General features: G+C 46.9%; 1 protein-coding gene across 7 annotated transcripts in view; it reads right to left on the reverse strand.

Moving 5' to 3' along the window:
• Positions 1-1,704: 1,704 nt before the first annotated feature.
• Positions 1,705-23,385, reverse strand: part of SCRN1 (secernin 1) — an 82,747-nt gene continuing 61,066 nt past the window's right edge. For 6 of the 7 annotated variants that reach the window (XM_041727829.1, XM_041727828.1, XM_041727830.1 and 3 more), the window contains 5 exons: positions 22,172-22,374; positions 19,637-19,831; positions 17,247-17,412; positions 7,536-7,716; positions 1,705-5,453 (listed from right to left, as the gene is read on the reverse strand). In XM_041727829.1, the coding sequence (XP_041583763.1) occupies positions 5,295-5,453; positions 7,536-7,716; positions 17,247-17,412; positions 19,637-19,831; positions 22,172-22,374 (904 nt within the window). In that variant the 3' untranslated portion in view covers positions 1,705-5,294. The remainder of the gene's footprint in view (positions 5,454-7,535; positions 7,717-17,246; positions 17,413-19,636; positions 19,832-22,171; positions 22,375-23,385) is intronic. The other variant, XM_041727831.1, reaches the window with a different exon arrangement.

A 23,385-nucleotide genomic window follows, 5' to 3' on the forward strand; every position in this document is an offset into this window, starting at 1 on the left:
GGAAGCAACTTCACAGGAAGAGTAGTGGCGTCCAGAAGCGGGTTCCAAATTCTCACCCCGCATCCCAGAGGTTTGGGCGTCCTTCACGAACCTGCCCTGTTGCAGGGTGAATTCTGCCTTCCACAAATTCCTATGTGGAAGTCCTAACCCCTTATCTCAGAATGTAACTTTATTTGGGAATAAGGCTGTTGCAGAAGTAATTAGTTAAGATGAGGTCATACGAGGTGGGGTGGGCCCTAATCCAGTATGACTGGTGTCCTTGTAATAAGGGGGATTTGGACACAGACACAGACACGGGGAGGCAGAGATTGGGGTGAAGCGGAGGGCAGCAAACCACCAGAAGCTAGGGGAGAGGCATAGGACAGATTCTCCCTTCCAGCCCTCAGAGGGAACCAATCTTGCTGACACGTTGGTTTTGGACTTCTTGCCTCTAAAACTGCGAAACAATCCATTTCTGTGGCTTAAGCCAAGCGCTTCGTGGAATTTTATTACAGCAGCCCTAGCAGACTAACATATGCTCTGTCACCTTGGAGCTTTGTGGGAGAATGTTATGTTCATGGAAAAAGAGTCGGAAATAAGATGTAAAGAGCTAGAAGTTTCTTGCCATATAAACAGGGCAGTCATCTTCTCTGACCCTGACACGAGTCACTTGTGACCAGTGACGAAGTCCTATCTTCATGAAGATGTTCAGTTGCCTTTTGCCTGTCACAGCGGAGAACAAATCGTGGAAGCAATCTGGCATTTCTAGGTCACAAGCGTGGAGACAGCTGGCTTTTCTCTTAAGTGGCATCTTTCGGAGCTGGTACGGCTTTAACACAGAGATGCTGGGCATAGATGGCACCACCTGTTCTGGTGATCTGGACTTCCATTTCTAGTGTGGTTTTTTTTCTTAAATTGTAAAATATACGTAACATAAGTTTACCATCATAACCATGTTTAAGTGTACAGTTCAGTGTTGTTAGTACATTCACATTATTGTGCAATCAATCTCCAGAACTCTTATCATCTTGCAAAACCGAAATTCTCTACCCCCTAGGAAAAAACTCCTTGTTCCCCATCCCCCCAGCCCCTGGTAACCACCATTCCACTTTCTAGCTCTATGAGTTTAACTACTCTTGAGACCTCATGTAAGCGGAATCATACAATATTTGCCTCCTTGAAAAAAAAAATATTTGCCTCCTTGATACTTACTGGCTTATTTCGCTGAGAATAACATCAATGGACACTTGGGTTGCTTCTACCTCTTGGCTATTGTGAATAATGGTGCTGTGAACATGGGTGTAAAACTATCTCTGAGGCCTTGCTTTCAGTTCTATTGGGCATATACTCGGAGTTTCTGGGGTATATGTTAATTCTATCTCTTCAAATTTTTTGAGGAATGGCCATACCATTTTCCATACCAGCTGCACCATTTTATACTCTCACCAACACTGTACAAGGGCTCCAGTGTCTCTACATCCTCACCAACACTTGTTATTTTCTACTTTTTTGACAGTTAGCCATCCTGGTGGGTGTGAAGGGGTGTCTCACTGTGCTTTTGTGTTTGGTTCTAAAGAGTGAAGCCATCCACAGTACGGTTCACCATGTTGGAAACACTGAGCTGACTGGGTTTTCTGAAGATTCCAGTCAGAAAAACACATCCCCCCTTCATACGTTTTCTATTTTGTGGCTGATGCCCACATTTATTCATGAAACACAAGGACATTAATTTCAGTGTTTTCTTTTATTGTATGCTTGATGTATTTAGAGACAATTCCAAGGGCAAGCACTGGATAGGGAAGTTATCTGGTTCATAGATATTTGTACAAAAGGCTGTTAAGACTACACGGTCAGTTCCCACTGCAGGAAACAGAAAGGTTTTCTTATTTATTATTCCCTGCCAACAGCATTTTCCAGCTCACACATTTAACTTCTCACAACATGATTGCAAACATGTACATATTCATTCCCATGAGAAATCTGCATGTGACATTTCGGAATGTTTGAAGTCAGTCAGATAAAAAGCACATTTGACACAAACCATAGGAGGAGAGCTGGGACTAGGGACTGTGCAGAATGAAATGTCACAGCCACAGGGAGGCACAGGGTGGTGCTGGGACAGCACGTGCGTGTGACCTGCCACTCCTCCCCCTCCATACAAGAATGGCCAGCCAGGGGGGGCTCCCCTCCCTCTTTCTCCCATGTGCTTCCCTCCTTAAGCTGAGAGCTCAGCTGAAGACCTCCCCGACAAATAACCCGACTGTTCTGCAGTCAAGAATGCAGTTAGTGCCTTCCTAGCAGACACACTGGTCCCGCCTGGCTTCCCTGCTGGGGCAGCCAGAGCTGTGTAACACCTGTACCAATGTGGGGGTGACATAAGTTAGAGAGTAAAGTAGTTTGCCTGGTTGGTAATTATTTTTTAGACCTAATAATTTACCCAACAGTGAAAGGACTTCATGGCTAATGTCTAATAGGTACACACCGGCTCTGTTAGCTTGTAAGAAAGACTCTTCCTAATAATAACACTGTGTCTTAGGTTATTGGGCACTAAAGAATCACCATAATTTCAAGTATATCCTTATTCTACCTAGATTTCTACTTAGATTTCTACCTAGCATTCCAAACCAACCTCCAAGAGTGAAGAGTACTACTCTGCTTTGCCAATTTTCTTTTACTGCAGCCTCTGCCCACCCCCCCTCCCCGAGAGGATGAAGGCTGTCTTCATGTATGGCATATCCCATCTACCAGATAAGACTAAATAGCTTATGTTTAGTTATGGGGCATGGGAATGGGGGAGAAATTCCATCCTTGATGGCCATGTCTTCTCTCTGCACAAAGCATGCACAGCTCCCCCATCCAAATCTTAATGGATACACAAATGGTATTTCAGGAAGCTATTTACACACTGACCTTTAAAACGTTGCTTTCATAGTTCATCATGAATATTCATTTTCCCCATAATGCCTTTAGAAAAGCGATCCCTGGTCAAGAATTAATCCATGTATTGATAAGCATTTTTCGGAAGCAGAGTCTGTTAGGAGCATTTAAAAAGGAGCATCACCCCAACAGCCTGCTCAAAATCCAACCACGTATTTTAAGCAGTTGACGTAAGTAGATAAAAGTCACTAGCAGAGAGCGCGGCCACATCAGCAGATTCCTTACTCTCTTCTTGACTTTCCTCGCAACTCCCAGTGCACAGAGAGTTCATGCTGCTATTATTGAGGGCTTGACTGTGCACAGACTCCCCCTCTGCGCCTGATGGAAGCATCCCAGTCCCATTTAACACCTGCCAGGCTGCGCCATGGAGGGCTGACACGCCCCCTGGTGGTAACACGGGGACATCATAATTGTGACGTACAGCGTCAGCCAAGACCTTTCTCCTGCAGGGCTGGCCCTTCTTTGAGACGCTGGACATATGTCCTCTAACAGAAGGGGTTAGGGCCACTTCGCAGTGGCTAGGGAAGGGCATCGGCTGGATGGGTTATCCATGGCCTTCATTTGGCCCAAAATAATGAAAGCAGACGTCTGTGTAATTAATTCTCACTAGAATTCTCTTGGTAAAACCCCCCATCACCTTGGGTATCTCAGGCCTGTCAGGTCTGACACAATGTTTCTATAGTAGGTGGAGGTAAAACCACCTACTATAGGTGAGATTCTAGGGTGGCTTCCCACATCAGCTTGCCTTAACCAGTAAGCACGTGGACGGAGAAGGGGTGAGGTAAGACTCGCCCCCAACCCCCGAATCTGCAAACAGATGCTCTGAGAATGGCCGTTCCCTCTCAGAGGAGACCCTATGTTCAACGCCGGCGAGAGCCCTGGATGGGCCCTGGATGGGAGGCCCAAGCCTCCTCCCCATGTCCTTCCACCTGTCGTTTGTGATTTTACACACAGAACCTACAAGACTGCGGGACGAGGCCGGTGGCTCTCTCGTGCCCACGCCGGTAGGGGGAAGTCGGCAGGACACGGTGTGTCCCGACAGGCCCCGTGGGCCTCCGTGCTCACCCCTGGGTGTGCGGCCGCGTCCCTTCCGGCCCTGGAGGCCGGCCGTGCCCCGCCGTCGGTGCAGTCACTACCCGCGGGCCCCTTGGAGGACTGTCGCCGCTCACCACAGGCCCGCGCGGCTCGGAGGGCAGAGCACGCGGGCAGGAGGCCTGGGGCTGGAGCCACCGCGCGGGAGCTCCTGCGCCCATCTGTCACCTCCTCGCCCTGTGTCCCGGGCGCCGGGCGTCTGCTCCTCCTCGTGCTCCTTCCACGCTCAGGCCGCCAGTCAAATCCTCCGCGCGAACACGACGTGGGAGACAAATCAGTTTAATTAAAGCCTCTGCTGAGATGATGTAGCCGCTGCCCCGATTCCGGCGACTTTGAAATCGAAACGGTCAAGGGTTTCTCCTTTTCTTTCCCTGGAGAAATTCGCAGCTTTGGTGGGGGGGGGGGGGGGGTGCAACTAGGCCATCGGGCCGTTTAAAGAATCCTGAAGGAAGCAGATGGCCCTCGAAATCGTCCCGACACGAGGCCACATCTAAGGGTGGGCAGGCTGCCCCGTGGGGAGCGCCTCAGGCCCCTGGGGAGAGCCAGGCGGGGAGGCCGGGGGGAGGCCGTGGGGAGGCCGCGGGCCTGGCTGCCTCTGCATCTCTAGGGCGGGCGGTTCCAGCTACCCCAGCCCCCCTCGCCCCCCAACTCCAACCCCACCCCCCACTGCAGGCGAGCGCAGTGTGCAGAAGACAGGTCTTCAGGATCACGGACTCGGGAGGAGCTGGGACCACACAGCCCCCCCACCCCGGCCCTCCCCACTGGCTTCGTCCCTCAGCAGACACTTCTGGGGACATTCTGCAGGACAGGCACGCACGCGTGGGAAGGGGGGCCGGGCAGCTTCTCCCTCAAGCACACACACAACAGCACTGGGCCCTTCGGGAGCCTGGGAGAAACCGTCAATTAAGAGAAGGAATAAGACTTCAAAAGATTTTGCTCTTCCTGCACACTCAGCGCCGGGGAGCCCCCTTTCAAGGCCCGAGGAACCCTCGTCCTCCGTGAGAAGGCTAATGTGTCCACTGTCACCGAGATACAACGAGAGCAGCTGAAAATCCACAATTAGTCATACGATCGAACGACAGGCAAATGGATACGCGTTACATCGCAAAAGAAGGGAAGCTACGTTGTAGAAGGAGGGGACGTTGCTGAGCTTCGGGGCAGAACACGAGTGTGACTTTGACACATCTGAACTTTCTCGTTCTACTCAAACAGGAGAGTGGTTTGTTTTGCTGGTCATTTAGTAAGGTGGGAAAGTTTAAATAAGAAGGGGAAAGGGAATGCTTACTTCACTTAAAGAACTTAATCTCCGTGTCAACACAGTCATAGAAAAGATCCCCCACTTCGGTGGGGTCCAGGGGGTCAGAGCTGGTCAGGATTTCTTCCATGGCTTCCAGGCCTTGCTTCTCCAGTTCCAGCATGGTCTTTCTCAGCTTGCGACCTTGCTCCTGAGGAAGGACGGAAACGGTGCGAGTCAGTACAATGGACAAGAAAGTCGCCCACGGCACCCACCCCACCCACCCCATTCAAGCGTTCCAATACAGGTTTCCCCATAGCTGCTACAGGGATCATTCTAGAATGCTTGGCCTCCTTAACTCCTTGCTGCCTTCAGGATAAAATCCAGATACCCAAGAGACATTCAGGAAAGATCTTTTGTGACATACGAGGCTCCTGCTTGCCTCACCTCCTGCCCTGCCTTCCTTCCCTTCAGCCAGACTGTATTAACTGCATTATTCTTCCAACCCGTGATACTCCACCCTGCTCTTTCTCAGCACTCGGTCATCTTGTACCCATCACCAGGCCTCTTCAACCCTTTCCTCTGGGCTCCCTGTCAATGCCTTTACCTCTGCCATGGTTGTTCTCTTCCTGTCTTGGAAGGATTTGTCTTACTTGCCTGTGTCCCCCTTTAGACCATGATCTCCTGGGAGGGAGAACTGAACTCATCACTATGTTCCAGTGCCTGGGACACAATAGGCATTCCCAATAACTGTTTGTTGAATGAATAAATGGATCAGCAAATAAACACATGCCATGTCCATCCCCCAACTTTCTTTTTTTCCTGAGGTAGTGAGACCTCTTCTTCCACTCACTCACAGTGGATGACCATGAAAAGCTTTCATCGGCCCAATTAGTCTCAGAGTGGAGAAGCTGCTGTCACCACCCCTCCACCTCTTCCTGACACCGCCTTGGCTCAAACCAATGGTCATTGCTCAATTGCAAAGCCCACCCAACCTCATCAGTCTTATCTCTTTGACATTTTATGTGGAATAGTTCAAACACATGGCCCTTTCTCCCTCTGCCTTCTAGTTGCCCCATAACCACAAAACCATGCACCAAGTGGCATTTGTATTCAGGGCTTGCTGTCATCCACCTAGAAAGTTCACACAGTCAGGAACCAAGGTGGACATCTGGGCAAAGCTCAGTGCAGCGTGGCAGCAGCACTCATGATTCTCAGGAAGTGTTCAACAGGGAAGGCAAATGTAAAAAATCTATGACTTTGACATGTTCAAATGGTCATCGCTGTGGCACAGAAGAGCAAGTTCTAGGAGTAGTGAGGCTGCCGTTCTCTGAGGTTCTTTCTGAATTCCCTTGGATTTACTATTGATATTGCCCTTCTATACATGCTTTTTATATAGTCCACCGAGCTGAGCATGAGATAAGCTCACCCAGCCCACACACATGCAGGCACCAATTTATCTACACGGTGTCCCTTTCTTCAGAACAGACTGGACCTGTTTCAAATTGTTAAACACATGTTTGCAAAGCAGATGGGCATCTAATAACCATGTTATTTTCCTTTCCCTTCAGCAAAACAGAGGCTTGAGTTTTATACGCCATCCATCACTAATGGCTGCCGTGGGCAAATACAGGGTGTGTGTCTTATTTGAATCGATGTCCTCTAATTTTATTTACCAGAACTTGGGCGGGGGTTGGGGAGGTGGGGGGAATTGCACATTCAAGAATAACTTTTTCAAAACACTAGGAATTTGAGAATCTTTAAAAAAAAAACTTTTTAAAATTATAGTAAAACATACATAACATAAATTTTGCCATTTTAGCCATTTTTAAGTGTACACGGTCAGTGGCAATAAGAACATCTGCATTGTTGTACAACCATCCATTTCCAGAACTTCTTTGAAGAATTACTTCTTTTTAAACATAGGATTGTAACTTTAAATAAAGTTTTGCCATCTTGTACAACTTCTTACCCTCAAAAGTATACAAAGATTTTTAGACAGCAGAAAAGCAGTGATCCCTACTAGAACCACACGTTTCTGTTATTTCCTAGGTACACAGTAAATGAAAGAGGGATATTCCTTGCCCACTGAAGTGGAAGCTTTGTTTCATTTGGTTCAAGAGACTGGCTGGAAAGGTCAACAGCAGCTTTCTAGGAAGGGCCTTGGGTATCTGAATTTCTCGATGCAAGCTGGTGAGGAGGAAAATGGTGAGCTCCATAACCGCTCTCCTGCCTCACCTCTCACGGACGGTGCCCCCCCCCACACCCCCCGTGGGCCCAGCCCCAGGCTCACCTGGTCACTTTCGATGACAGCACGTGCCCACTCGTGGGCCTTGTACAGCTCATGCCGGCGGTCCGGCTTCTCCAGGAATCGAGGCTCCTTTTTGGCAGGGTCGTTGTCCCCAAAGCAAGGAGACTGTGCTTTGGGGACCAGTTTTACATCATCAACAAAGATGAAAGGCTTGAATATGGACCTGGAGATAAAGGAGAGGTGCTTCACCACAACTGAGCTTGAGGCTTGAGGACATCAGACTGTCCTTTCATTCGGCAAGCACTGCCTGAGCCAATGCATGGAGGGCGGGAAGGGGGCTAGTGGGGGCCAGGACACTGACACAACTGCATATTTTAGTAAGTATTTTAGTAGAACTGTCATTTACCAGCTGCAAATTCTTCTATTAAAAGCAAGGAGACACCAAAACAGACTTGCTTTGTCCTGGGAAGACTGTTAGAGAGGCCCCTTTCGGTTATGTAAAGGCAAACAGAAACACAGTGTCTTGAGAAAGGGCGTGATGGGCCATCTACCTGTGTTGAAAGAGGTTTGCCTTTCTCTACCGTATCTTCCTGGAAACCGGCCTCCCTGGAAAGGAAGAGCCTGAGACCTTATCTCTTTTTTTTTAAGGTCCTACCTTATTTGCAGATGACACAAAGGTTCCCAGAGTCCCCAGAGAGGACACACTGCAGAGAAACAGCAGCCCTGTTGTGTGAAAGAGGAGCTCTGGGCATAGGAGGTGGCTAATGCAAGAACTCATTCAGCTCTTCCGGCATGATGGTATACCTTAGAGAAAATGATTGTGTGTGTGTGTGTGTGTGTGTGTGCACATGCACAAGGGTATCTGTGCATAACTGCACACACGTCAACACATACACACTCACACACCAAAAGAGCCATAGTTCTTAAAAACTGCATCCTGAGATCCCAACCCAATGGGGTGTGTGGAGACCACAGCTGAGTGTAACATGGGGAGAGAGCCCTATTCTCCTCTCTGCACCCAGATAAAACAGTGCTTGAATGAAAGCAGTGCTCCCGGGCCCCGAGGGTAGCCCGCTTTCAGGCACTCTGTGGAGCAGCACATGCAATAATAAGAAGCGGGATAAGACTATGTGTATTGATCAGATTTGGGTTCTTTTCTCTCCTCTTAACTGGTGCACCTCGGCTCCTCCAGGTGTCAGGTGGGTTAGCAGTGAGCTGGGATGCTGATCCTGAGGTGGCTGGGCCTGAGGCAGCCAGGGCAGCCTTGCCAGTGTGCCACAATCTGAAAAGAACTGGGAACCAATGACCCTGGCTACCCAAATTGTGCCCCAGGATGTGATGCATCAGCATCATGCTCAGGCCCCACCCCCATCTTACCGAATCAGAGTTTGCATGTTAACAAGGTCCCCAGGGGGCTCCAAGTCTGAGGAACACACTAGGAAGGACAGTACAGGCTTCCCCAGATATTTGAAGGTGGAACGTTCCTAGGAAACCTCTCATAAGCCATGATGGTATAAGGCCAAGAACCAATTATCATTTCGTAAAAGGCAAACATCCTCTTGGGATGTCTTCTAGTTGGTGAAAACAGGTACCATACTAATGTACCTCTTTTGTAAAAGTGAAGGGAGGTGAAGCAAACTTGTGGAAAAGTGGAGAAAATCTATCATGAGAAGTGACCTCTTGCGGTGGTTCCCTGAGGTTCTCAAAGGAAGGAGGACTCAAGAGAGGAAAAAAGACCTTGAAGTCACTCTGCAAGAATAGGCTCCAGCTAAGTTTCATGTGAATATTAAAAATAGTGAGAGGGGCACCTGGGTGGCTCAGTCAGTTAAGCATCTGCCTTCAGCTCAGGTCATGATCCCGGGGTCCTGGGATGGAGCCCTGCATTGGGCTCCGTGCTCAGGGGGGACCCTGCTTCTCCCTCTCCCTCTACCCCTCCCCTCTGCTCATGCTCTTTCTCTGGCTCTCTCTCAAAATCTTTTAAAAAAAATTTTTTTTTTAAAAAGCACTGAAAAATAAAATCAGTGAGACCTTCATAGCTCAAGCTGGTAAAGTGGGTGACACTGGTGCGAGATAGGTGCCAGGTACCCTGTTCTCTGCAGGTGATGAGGATGCTTCCAGGAGACTCAGACCCATCCTCAGCCCTATCTCCTGGGAAGCACAGGGCACGGACAGGCCTGCCGTCCCCAGGCCACGCCTGCCAGGGCCTTGCCCTGCCCAGGACGGACCAGGGCTGCCCAGCACGGAGGGAGCACAGACTGCCAGCCGCCACCTCCTACAGCCTGGGGAACACACATCGGTCCTTCCCCCCTCTACTGAATGTTGCACGCTGACTACTGAAGGTGAAAGGAATCCACGCAAAGCTTTAAAGTGTCTAAAGCAATTTTGATTCTCTAATGCTGAATTATCCAATTAGTCACGCGGTTGATTCTGCAAAAGGGCTGCAGTGTGAGGGGTCACTGGGAAAGGGTAACAGAGGGGGCGGGAGGGCAAGCGGGAGGAAAGCGAGTCCAGAGCTAACGGCGTCCCTCCCCTGCCCGCAGCCTCAGGGCGGGCGAGCACCCCAGCTCCGGGGCCAACAGTGCACCCCGGCAGCACACGTTAACCTGCAGGCCCTCCCCGGGAGCCCAGCCTGCGCAGCTCATGTGCTCTCAGCCCGGGGCCTGCGCTGCGGGCAGCACGGGCCAGAGCTGGGACCTCCGCGGCCTAAGGCTGGCGATCGGGACCAGAACTCTGACACAGCGGCCCCGTGGGCGGGGAGCGCGGCTCTGGGGGCCACGGCCTGGGAGCACCTCGGGTGGCAGTGGTGGCAGGGACTGCGCTGGGGCTCAGAACTGGGGCGGCCGGCCCCTCCTCCTCTGACCGACCGCGGACACTCTCTGTCACTCATCGGGACTCCAATGATCTCTAAGGTCCCTCCCAGCCTCTAAACCTATTATTTAACTTCTGTTTGTATGTCACGCAACCCATGAACTTGTGGCTCTGACTTCAAGAAGTTCACGCTCAGCACAGCAGTGGTCTTCTGAATCCAATATCTAGGATAATGGTGTAGTAAGAATCAGAACATTCCATGTGACTTCAAACCTACTCCCCACCCGCCGGAATGTGGAGGTTAGTTTAACATCAGTAGGGGTGTCTGGTGGCTTTCCTAAGACATGGGGCGCCGTATGTTTATCCTTCCCCAACTATCGATTTTCTTTTTTAAAATAATAAAATATGATGAGGTTCCCATAATACTTTAAAGCAGCCACAGCTCTCCACGGATTTTTTTTTCAGAGTCTATAAGGAAGTCAGTATCCTCAACTGCTAAAAACATGAAGCACAGATTTGTCAAATGGTTAAAGGGAGATATTTGAGGGTTGAATGAATAAAAATTACTGCTGGTGACAAACTGTAATAATACGAATATTTATTTAAGCCAGAATATGGGAATTATAACTCAGGCTTGATTATTTGTGCCTACATACCCAAAAAAACTAGAATGTGGATAAACCCAAACCTTCTGATTTCTTGCCAAGCCTTACAGAATATCACACTACAATTCTAAATAGCCGAGGAGAATCTCAGACATCTTCCCATACTAACAGCTCCGACGATAGCTTCTTAAATGCCGCTTGATCAAATATATGTTAATTAATGGCCCAGAAATTAAATGACTTGACTCAGGTCACATGTCCAGCCGGTGGCAAAGCTGAAACTGCCACCCGGGTCATGAGGCACCACCCCTCCCAGGCCACCTGGACAGGCCAGGGCACGCTTCGTCACACACAGAGTGTGTCAGGGATGGCTCTGATGTGGGACACACCTGAGAGGGTTCCAGAAAGCTAGTTCTGCTCTGTCCTCACTTTCAAAGAAGCCACCTACCCTGGAATTCACCCTGACACCCAGCCCCTCCATGATGTGCTGTGACATGAACCCAAGATAATATGCCCAGAAGGGAAAATTATTCCAGTAGCAAAGGGCAGCCCGGCAACTGGTTAATGAGGAGGTTTAAACCTGGCTGAGCTACGCTAAAGGAGCTATCCATCCTCCTGAGGAATAATTAAACAAAGGAAGCCACGAGTAACATGAAAGGAACCATATCACCACAACCGCCAGCAATCCCTGAGACAAATCTAAGGTCCAAGGCACAGTCTGATGACAGGAAACACAGCATGGGCTTCCAGTGTGTCTCCGAGGCCTGCAGAATTTTAGCCTTGGGTGACACTTTGAGCCACAGCCAAGAAACATGCTCCCCTAGAGGCATTTTTGCCTTATCTGTCCTTGTGATAGACACAGTGAGCCAGTACAAAAAAATGTTTTCCTTTCATTTGTTTTCTCATTTAGAAGGAAAACAAAATTACCATGAAAATCCCTGACATTTTATAATGTATCACAATTTTCAAAGTGCTTGCATTCAGGTCTCCTGGTACTCCTAATTATTTATTCATTCATCAGTAAATATGTGTTGAGTGATGCCTAAGTAACAAACCATTCTAGGTCCTAGGGATAGAGCAATGAACAAGGCAGGGCAAAATTCTTAACCCATTTTACAGATGAGAAGACTGGGGCTCGCAGCAGCTAGGTGCTTAGTCCAAAGGCATATTCCTAATGAGTGGCTGATGGAGAACTAAATTCAGATCGTCTAAAGCAGAGATCAGGTTTCCCCTACAACCTCTCACCATTATATCGTTCTGTTGGTTTTTTTTAATACACATCATGCAGAAAAGTCTAACACGTTTTTGTGCTGTGGGCTTTGGAATTTTATCAGTGGCCAGCCAGCCCTTCTGACCTTAAACATGGCTCTGTTCTCACTGAAGGTGCAGAAACTTCCTTGGTGCCTGAGTCAGGCTTCCCCCGTGCTCTGGAGTCCCCAGCAGATCCGCTGGCACAGAGGGAAGTGGCCCAAGGTCCTGCGCTGGTGAATTTGCAAAATTTCAACCAAGCTCAGAGGAACTCAGGATAACCAGCTTTCTCTGGATTGCAGGTGTCTCTCTGAATGGGTCGCTCTGTCTTTTTACCTTGAGGCGCTTGAATCACATAGTCCTAGCCACATCTGGCTGAGAGCAGAACTGATCAGTGAGGAGCCTATTTAGAGAGAAACAGAACTACTACTTTTGGAGCATGGGACAAGCTGAGGGCTGGATCCAGAGGCTCTGGAAGGTTTTGAGGTAAAAATTGCAGGGTAGGGGGGATCCCTGGGTGGCGCAGCGGTTTGGCGCCTGCCTTTGGCCCAGGGCGTGATCCTGGAGACCCGGGATCGAATCCCACATCAGGCTCCCGGTGCGTGGAGCCTGCTTCTCCCTCTGCCTGTATCTCTGCCCCTCTCTCTCTCTCTCTCTCTGTGACTATAATACATAAATAAAAATTAAAAAAAAATTAAAAAAAAAAAAAAAGAAAAAAAAAATTGCAGGGTAGGGACACCTGGGTGGCTTAGGGGTTGAGCATCTGCCTTCGGCTCTGGTCATGATCCCAAGGTCCTGAGATCAAGTCCCACATCGGGCTCCCTGTGAGGAGCTTGCTTCTCCCTCTGCCTGTGTCTCTGCCTCTGTGTGTCTCTCATGAATAAATAAATAAAATCTTTAAAGAAAAATTGTAGAATAGAAGAGAGGAGCGAGATGGTTACGGCCAGATTCAGAATGAAATGGGGGTAAGGGGCTGCTATTTTGCATGGGACCCTCAGTATTGTGGACATCTGTGCCAGCTGTGCCCTGAAACGCACCAGAGCTGTATTTACAGGCTGTGGTGTCTAAGGCTCATAGAGTTATCTCCACCAACTAAGAGGTGCCACTTGTCACCACTTTTGAATTAACCAGATGAGACAGTCTTAGTTAATCCAATTAGCTTCTCAAGCTTAGTACACTGGGAGAAGAGGTGGAAACATACGCGCGCGCATGCACGCACACACACACACACATATACACACACCCCAGGCGCCTGTATCTCCCCAGCTCTTTGCTGCTAGATAAAGAAGGTCAAAGACTCTATTTCCCTAGAAATTCCTCTCTATTTTCTGTTCCCTAGGTGTAAATATACAGCCTAATCTGATTAGAGAAATGAGCTGATAGCCTTTTAATATTTAAAATGGAAAAAATTTCCCATTTTCTCCCCCTCTTGGTTTATCTATCCTGTATGTAGAGTACTTGTGGGCTCTCTCAGATGTCAGGGCCTCTTGATGATGTGCTGGTTTGACGACCATGTCTGGAGCAAATAAGCCCTGATTCGTGGTGTCAGCCAGTTTCTGCGGTGTGACCCATGTCAAGTTGCCAGTGTGACGTCACTGAACACAGGGTTGGGAAGAGAGGCACGTAATCGGCTCTCACTGGCTCCAGCACACTGCAGGACTCTGTTACGTTCTCAAAGTGCTAAGGGACTTCTCTACTCTCTCCCTCTCCAGTACTTCACGTCACTGATGCTTTGGCCAGTCCTGGCTTCCACCGAGGAAGGGGCTTGCAGAGGTCAGAACCCCAGCGCTAAGGCCAGTCAGTGTCACTATGTGGATCACCGAGCACTGGCTAACTCAGAGGAATATTACTAATATCTCAATATAATTAATCGAAGGTCTTTTGCATCTCTCTGGATCTCTGAAACTCTGACACATTCAGCTCCCAAACTTGCATCATACCTGGTACATACTGAGAGGGAAGGAGAAAGAGAAAAAAAAAAAAAGGCTGGAACGAGTCGAGAGAAGGATCTGCAAGAAATACAGTGAGCAAAGGGCAGAGAAGTGCTGAAGCAGACAAAACAACAGATCAGGTCCTTTGGTTCCGAATGTTACTTGGGAGCGGTAAAGAGCAGAGTCCTGCTCTTGGATCATCATCTTTTGCCAGCCCCCTGCTCTGAAATGATTTCCTGAAAGCATCTCTCTAATGTTTTTAGCGTCAGCAGAAGCCAGCTAAAGTTTCCCCGATTCACTACCTAAAAACCCAAGAGTAGGTAATTATGCTTCCTGCTGACAAAATACAAAATGTTAAACATGCCCAATTACAGAGAAACACTGAAATGTTGAATCTGTGACAGTTCTAACAATCGCAGTAAGAAAGGCAGCTCACTTAGCCCTGGAAGACACAAAAGAATGTCTTCCGGAGAGCCTTTAATCTTCCTTACGGTCTTTTCAATTAATTTAACCATGAATCATTTTCTTTTAAAAATTACTTGAAATTTCCATATTAAATACTAGAGGGCTATTTCCCAGCCCAATCTTAGAACTGTACCGGGCCACGCACTTCAGTCTAGGAAATGGCATTCCTTCATATTACTGTCCTGGCCTCACAGAGCCCTGCCTTCTGGAGCAGGTGCCTGAGATATCAGAAGCAAAAGGGGTGGTACAGGCCTTCTTCAGCTCAACCCACTCCTGCAAAGGCTCCTAAAAAACATGGCCAAATACATAGGCAGAGCATCCCAGGCACTTTAGTGTCAGGCTCTAAGTGTCCGCATGTACCCCTGTGAGCCAACAGAGAGTGTTCTCAAGGTGGTTGAGCCATCAGTATTGGGGGCAAGCTAAGTCAGAGTCCATAAGGGGAAATCCAGACAACAGGGAGGAAAGACAAGCCCCAGAGCTGATGGACCAAACAAAGGGTGGGAGTGGGGCTATCCATGAAACCAGGCATCAAGAACTGGAAGGGAAGATTAAGAGGAAGTAGCTGGGATCAAACAGGAGTGCATCCTGGGAGACTGGCTGGTATATCACACAGTAGAGGCTCACTGAGGGAGGCCGGCAGAGGTGCCACACGAGGGCAGTCGGGGCTCATTCACTGGCGGAGTAGAGGTTGGAAGAGAGATGGAAACCTAATCCACAGAGGATACTGTTTGATGGCTCTCAGCATTTGCATTGTTCCTTCTACCCAAAATGTCATTCTTGTTTTCTGTACCTAACAAACTCTTGCTCTTCCACAATGCCTGGCACTCAAGGGATCCTTCCTCTAGGAAGCTTGCTCCTTCAGCATCTCCTCCAAGCCACCTGTCACCTAGTACACACTTCATCCCTAGTACCTAACAAGCATGATAGCTGGTATACAGTAGGTGCTTTATGAGTCTTATTGAATCAATAAATGAATGAATGAAAAATCAAGAATAGATTATACTGAACTTAATAGTCTGATCCTGCTAGAATGATCTATTGATATTGGCAGTAGTTTAAAAACTAAGGCTGAGAAGTCCCTAAGTGGCTCAGTAGGTTAAGTGTCTGACTCTTGATTTCAGCTCATGTCATGATCTCAAGGTTGTGAGATCGAGCTCCATGTCAAGTTCCATGCTAGGAGCCTGCTTCTCCCTCTGCCTGTGTCTGTGTCTCTGCCTCTCTCTCTCTCTCTCTCCCTCATAAATAAATGAAATCTTAAAAAAAAAAAAAAAAAAGATTCTCTCTCACCCTCTCCTGCCACCCTTCCTTTTCCCCACCCTGCCCCTCTCACATGTACACTCTCTCTCTCTAAACATTAAAAAAAGAAAAGAAAAGAAAAAGTAAGGCCAAAAGTTTAAGAGAGTAGGTACTTAGCTTTTCTCCTGAGTCATCTAAGCGATAGATGACCCTTTTTAGACACCATCACTATCTTATATTCCTGAAATAATAAGAATAAATATGTACCGATTTCCTGGTAGCAGTTAAAGATTTGATGTCCAATATTCAAACAGTGATGATGGTTTTCATCCAGTGGAACTCCTAAAAAAATACCAGTGAAACTAGTGGAATAGGAAGTCTTCTAGAGTTTTCCAGGCTGAGAATCGGTCTTACCTGACAGATTCCTGAGCCCACCTTAAGGATTCTGATACAACAGGCCCAAGCACCTGTATTTTTCAAAAACCCCTCCAAGTGATTCTGATAATGAACAGAATTAGAAACCACTGGATGGTTGTGCCTAAGCCACTGATGATGTGACTGGTGCTGTATGTGACTCAACATTACCAGGGTGTGAGAATGCCGTCTGTCTGGCAAATCAGAGACAGTCTTAATAAAGAGAAGTTAAACCTACTGTGTATTTTCCTGGATTATCTCATTTAATCCTCCCAACAAGCATACAAGGTAGGAGCTGGGATTATCCCCATGGTACAGTATAGACACTGAAGCTTACAGAAGTTAAGCAACTTACCAGCCCCTGAGTGAGACAGATGGAATTCAAAATCCTGGCAGTTTATTCTAGAGGCTGTATTCTTAAACCCTGAGCAATACAACCCCTCTGCTGAAATACGTGGGCAGAAGGTAACCCCCTGAAACACACTGTCTTAAGGAAGTGGCCAGCACACTTGAGGTTTGGCCTCTGCACCATGTTGTCCTCTAGCTCATAGGATCTGATTGCTTTGATAAATCTCGGGCATTCCTGCATCTGTCTCACTTTGTGTTATTAATGTTTGCATCCCTCACACATAGCACAATACCTGGCCCATGATATCAACTCAACACATATTTACTGAATTAAAATCATTTGATTCTATGATTGTCATAAAAATGATGTGACTAGGGGTGCCTGGGTGGCTCTGTCAGTTAAGTATCCGACTCTTTATCTCAGCTCAGGTCTTGATCTCAGAGTCATGAATTTGAGCCCTGTGTTGGGCTCCATGCTGGGCATGGAGCCTACTTAAAAAAAAAAAAATGATATGACTAAAGCCAAGAAGAACTTCCCTTAGCCAAAGTTCTCTGCACTGCCTTGGCCACACTGGGGTTGATTGAAAAATGTGACTCAGCTACAGAAGGCAAGGGAGAGGAATGTATTATATGCTTATTGGATGAGCTTTCAAGGGAAGCATATACTCTCTGCCAGCGTGACTGTGTGTCAGACAAACCTGGAAGGATCTGGGGTCCCGGTGAAGTAGTGAATGCATGGCGAGCTTCTGTTCTGAGGCAGAACAGACACTACACTGGCTGTGGTGAGGAAAGACTCAGAGTCTATACAGACTCCACTGGCTTTGTCCCGTAAGATGTCAATCATAGTCTGCACAGTGATGCTTTCTGTAAAGAAAAAGAGAAAGAGAGAAGCTGTAACAGTGGCAGGTCGTTAGCCAAAATCCCATTCATTCCTTTTCCTTTTTAGTAATAGAACTCTTGAACAGATAGCTGAGAACATAACTGCCCAGCCACAGAAGACATTTCCCCGCTTTCCTTGTGGCTACATGTGGCCACATGATAAATCTTGACCAATGGGAAATGAAATGAAATGTACAACTTCCTTGTCATGCCCATAAAAAGGACAGTTTGTCCTTCACTTTTTTCCTCCTCCTGCTGCTGCCTAGGACACTCTCATAAGTGGTCCACAGATGGAAGTCCTGTGTTGAGGCAGAGTAACCCACCAGCCCTGGACTGTCCATACACATCTAGACTATAATAGGTGCAAAAAGTAAGCTTCCATTTTCTTTAAGCCATATTATTTTGGAGTCTCTTTGTTAGAGCACTGAGCAACACCTCAATGAGTGCAGTATTGCAATAGAAAGGTACTTGCATAGCAAAGTACATGCAATCTATGCACACTCCACTAAGCTAGCTCTCTCGTACACTCTTGCTGGTTAGACTCAATACGATATTTGGAGAATGGCCTTTGCAGTGGAAGAGATTCACACAAAGAAGTATTTAGAATATTCAAGTCATTATGACTACTGTCTCTGACTTCAACTAAATGTGTTAACAATTCCTTGACTGCACAGAACCCCAGGTTTACATTTTCTCCTTCTGTTTATAATTCATTAAAAACACTTTTCTTTCGGTCTGTGTTCACAAAGATGGGATCAAAGCATCACAGAGGGAAAAGGTGCCTTAAACTTCACTAATACAACTCACATCCCCTTTGTAAATTTCTATATATAATGTCACACCTAAAAATATTAAGAATAAAAACCTTGATTTCTTCAACTACCCAGTGTTCAAATGTTCTCATTATCTCATAAATGAGTTTACTGATTTAAATCAGGATCTAGTAGCTGATAATGTCTCAAATTTCCTTTAATCTCTGCCTCTCATTTTATTCTTTTGCGTTTTACTTGTTGGGCCATTTCTCCTATAGAATTTCCCACAGTCTGAACTTTGCAGATGGTATCGCCTGATGTTATGTAATATGTTCCTCATACTCTGTATTTCCTGTAAACTAGTAGCTAGATCCAGAAGCTTCATCAGATTTAGGTCTGATGTTTTGGTGAGACTACTTCACATAAGGGATTATATACTTTTATCAACTTAGGTTTGTTTGTTTGTTTGTTTGTTTGTTTGTTTGTTTTGAACTTTTAATGGTTTTAAGTTCCCATTGTAAAATGGATGCTTTCTTACCTCCCTACGCTGAATACATTAATTAAGCTCCACATCAGAACTCCTGAAGTGTTTTTCTACATTAAGCATCAGCAAAGTTTTTCTTGAAGAACCAGATAGTATTTCAGGCTTATGGGCAACATATCTCTGTTGTAACATACTGTGCCATTATAGCATGAAAATAGTCCTAAACGATATGTAAATAAATGTGTATGGCTGTGTTCCAATAAAATTTTATTCACCAAATACATGGCTACCAACAAACAGGTCATAATCTGCCAACCCTTGTTTTAAATGATCGCAGGTTTAACTTACAAAACACACGTATCACTGGCAAATATAAAATGTGGCCGTGGTGGTTTATTTGGAAGGGTTTCCACTCAGGCACACAAGTACGAAGCTATCCAGTCACCACATTTACCTAAATTTGTATTTTGATCAAGTCAATAACTGGGCAGAAGATAGAAGGTTTGGGAAGAAAACTCAGGTCAACAGTTCAACTCAATAAATATTCATAGAGCAAAAGTCTATAATGGGCACCAAAAAGGGAACTCAGGATGAGTAAAGGACAGTGCCTTGCCCTCAAGGCCTAGCAGCCTAATAAGAGAGGAAAACACAGGAAGACAGTAAGTCAAATACACAAATGCTGAGATAGAAGGAAGCTTCAATAAGAATCATAAAGACAGGTACAATAACACTGATGTTTAAAGGAGAAACCACTCCAGAAGAAGAACCTCCCATGGGTGAGGAAGCATCCTACAATAAGAAATACACATTGATATCCTTCCTGCACCTCAGGGGCATCAACACAAATTGGTCTGTATGTACAAGGTCTACTCTCATTTCCTCCTCTGCTGATCCTAAGATCAGACAAGTCCTCTGAAATAGTTACAAGACCACAGGTATGAGAGGGAGAATCATAAGGGATGTACTAACTCACCTTCTTTCTTTTCTAAGCTGTCTTTGCCTGCACAGCAGTCTAGATGGTCATCAGGCAGAGAGAAAACTTGGGAAAAATTGAACTCGTCCTCTCCTGTCCACCAGCCTTGACTCTGAGCATAACTCCTGAGTTCAGGGTGCTCTGCATCGATCTTCGTGGTGAGTGAAAGCTGATTGCAAATGCACTTCACTCCTTCTGTAGAGAGTACAAAGCCCCGTTAGTTGGAAATACATAGTTGAGTATATCAGTATGAGTGTGTGTGTGTACATGTGTGCCCAGTTATAGGAGTGTGGGAAATCTACGGGAGTTTTTTTTCTCATAAAAACGTAAGTGTGGGTAAAGAAATCTAGAATCAGAAACACATGCACACTGAGTACACTCCAGCTTGGTGGATAAGAGTTAGGCCAGAAATTCTCCCATTGGCTGGCAGGCTTGCTCTAGCTCTTCCAAAGCCTCAGCTATAAACACCCTGAGGATGACTTGGCTTTCAAGCTTCAAGATACTGTCTAGAACACTAAGAAGTTATGGTTCAAAAAAGCCATCCATATTTGCTGCTGCCAGGAAGCATGTTGATCTAAATTCTTGGAGAATGAAGTAGAGAGAGAGCTGCTCAAACCACAAGCTGCAATAAAGTCATTACTGCCTAAAAACCAGTCCCTTAGAGACAAGGTCAGTATTAGACTGAGTTCTTCTAGTATGTTCTGCCTCACTGAATTATTCTTCCAAGATAAGGAAGATTCTAGCTGATAGGCATTGGCCCTCTGCCATTCATCATTTCAGAGAATAATACAAGAATAAAACTACTTTAAAAAATTAAAAATAAAAACTAGCTTTGGCCTAAATAAGTGATTTTGGCATTCTTCATACTAAACTACCAAAAATCTCTTGTGAGCAACTCCACAGATAGTATTTTCCTCAAGGGCTGATTTATAATAAGACACTTGCTTTCAGGAATGTTAGCACTTGGGGGCCAAATTTACTATCCTATTACTATCACACTGCTGCTGGAAGCAGAGGACATGAAATCAATGAGTCCAAGAAATGGCTAGGGTTTTATTTCAATATTTAGTGAAAGACTGTGCATTTTGATGAGATGGGTTTTTTAAAGCTATATCTTGAAGAGACACTAAGCTTTTGAAAAGCAGGTATAGGTCAAAAAAGCTTTAAGTTCTACTGAAAAGCAATATATGACTGCTTTTCTGTACAGACCACTACTCCTCTTGAAACCATTTGATAGTAAAGCTTCATCTTAGGAGAATTTTTTTGGTAAAGGAGTTTTATGGTCTTGCACTGCAGGAGGCTTGGTGATATGGCTGGCCACACCGGCTACACCCGTTCTGTAAATACCGTAAGAATAGGGCAGCAGGCACAAGTGAGTATATGCTGGGCACATGGGGGTGGAGAAAGTCTTTGAGATGGAGGCAAGGGCGCCACCAGCCCATTCAGCACCCTTGTGAGAATAAGAAGCCACCCTCCTCCGGGCAAGCCCTAGAAGCCAGCCTTGAATAGGACACAACATGCCTGTCGTCCACAGCAACTCTGATCACCACACTGACTCAGGCCACAAGAAACAACGGGCTTGATTCTCAACTATTACAGTAGATCTTCTGCTTCTAACTCAAGTCTGATTTGGTTCCAATCACCCCTAAGGCAATGATGCAAAAACAGGTTTCATCCCTCTCATCAATTCTGAGGAACCAGAAAAGATTTAATTCAGTTGAGAAAAATACGTAGGCCAAGTACAGGTCCAACAGGAGAAGCGCGCTGTGATCTCCTAGCTGTGTCTACCATGAGCGCACAAGGGGGAAATGGCAGCACACAGTCCAAGTGTGTGTCATTCAGTCCTAAGGAACGTCAATGGGGCTCCACTGCCCAATCCCCTCCTAAAACTCCTTAGTTCTCTCAGAAGCCCTTTAGCCCATTCTGGGACCCCATCTAGTCCCTAATATGAGGGTGCAAAGTGATGAGACAGGACAACCACACCTCCTTTTAACATCTCCTCCCTCAGAACTGTCTCAGAACAAATGTGGCAGGGAGCACAGAGCAGTAGGTGAATGGGCACTGCATCCTCCCGGGTGGATTCCCTAGTCTTCTGCTCTTCTAGAAACACTGTCTCACAGAGAAATGAGCCTGTTGGCCCAGAGGCAGTCAGTGGTCCTCATACAGATCCCAATTCCTCTTTCAGAGGAATGTTCCAAGCACAAAGAGCTATAGGGCTGGGGGTAACGAGGGGCAGCTCCCTGTAGTAATGGCTTGTTGACTCAATGGAATGGGAAAGTCACCATTCCTTTGGCCTGGTCAGAGTAACTTTGGGTCACAAACTGCTGGTAGTCAAAATTGGGTCCTGCTCAGAAAGCAAACAGAAAATAAATATCAGGAGTGTGTTTCCCAAGTGCTGACATCCCCGCATCCCACGTTCCAGAAGCGGAGCCTAGAAGAGAAGGTCCAGCACAGAGAGGGTCCACATCAGCAGTGGGCAGGCAGCTACACATCCGGGCAGCATCCACCTCGGCCGCCCCATCTACACGGGCTCACCTGTGATCTGCTCGGCAGCCCAGTACTTCCCCACGGTCTCCAGCACCCAGGCCTCCTCACGATCCACAATCAGATATGCACTTTGGAAGCTGTGGCAGGAGTCCGCATCTTCATAGTAATTTCCACCTTGTCCATGTTCCTCCAACAAGGCGACGATGACATCTAAGGCTTCTTTAGCTGTTCTCCCTCTTTCTAAACCAAGCCTGGAGTAAGAAAACCAGAAGTGTACCTCAGTCACTTCCTACCATGTGGTTTTTACCACGATAACCAAAGACTAGGAGGAAGGGGAGTGATGAAGCAGGCCGACATGTGTAAACACGTCCATCTGTGGGCAGATACACAGAGTCACAGCACACTTGAACAGCACAGCACACCTCTCCCACATTCAGTTCAAAATCATGGGGGGGTGTTTTGTGTCTTTAGGCACTTCCCCTCCCACACAGACAGAAGAGTCAGGAACCCGGGGCTTCTCCCCCATGAAGGGCACCTCAGCCATCTCTCTGTTTCACTTTTCTTTTCTCTTTCTTTATTTCTTTTAAAGGTTTTATTTATTTGAGAAAGAGAAAGCACGATCAGGGGAGAGGGGTAGAGAGAGAGAGTCAGACTCCCTACTGAGCAGAGAGCTCGACATAGGGCTTAATCCCACGACCCCATGATCATGACCTGAGCCAAAGGCAGATGTTTAACCGACTGAGCCATCCAGGCACCTCTCTCTATTTCTTTTCTAACCCTGGCTCCCATGGAGCTGCCTAGCTCAGCTCTAGCCTTATCAAGACTCCCTTTCTTTTTATTTTTTTAAAAAGATTTTATTTACTTATGAGAGAGAGAGAGAGAGAGAGAGAGAGAGGTAGAGACACAGGCAGAGGGAGAAGCAGGCTCCATGCAGGGAGCCTGACATGAGACTCCATCCCGGGTCCCCAGGGTCACACCCTGGGCTGAAGGCTGCACTAAACCGCTGAGCCACCGGGCTGCCCCAAGACTCCCTTTCTGTGGCTTATTCTCCCTCCTGCCTCTGAGCAAAAGGAAATCTCTGCCCAGTGCACACCCTGATCTCTGCTATTCTACGCCACATACTTTGGTTGGTAGTGAAAGTGTCCCATAGCCAGCCACTGTCCTCAGTGCATATGATTCACTCAGAGATGGCATTAGGAACCAGAGCCTGATTAGGACACGATCAATGCTTTTCAACGTATCTCTCCTCCTACCTAGTATCA

This window comes from Vulpes lagopus, chromosome 13, assembly GCF_018345385.1.
Source record: "Vulpes lagopus strain Blue_001 chromosome 13, ASM1834538v1, whole genome shotgun sequence".
Lineage (NCBI taxonomy): Eukaryota > Metazoa > Chordata > Mammalia > Carnivora > Canidae > Vulpes > Vulpes lagopus.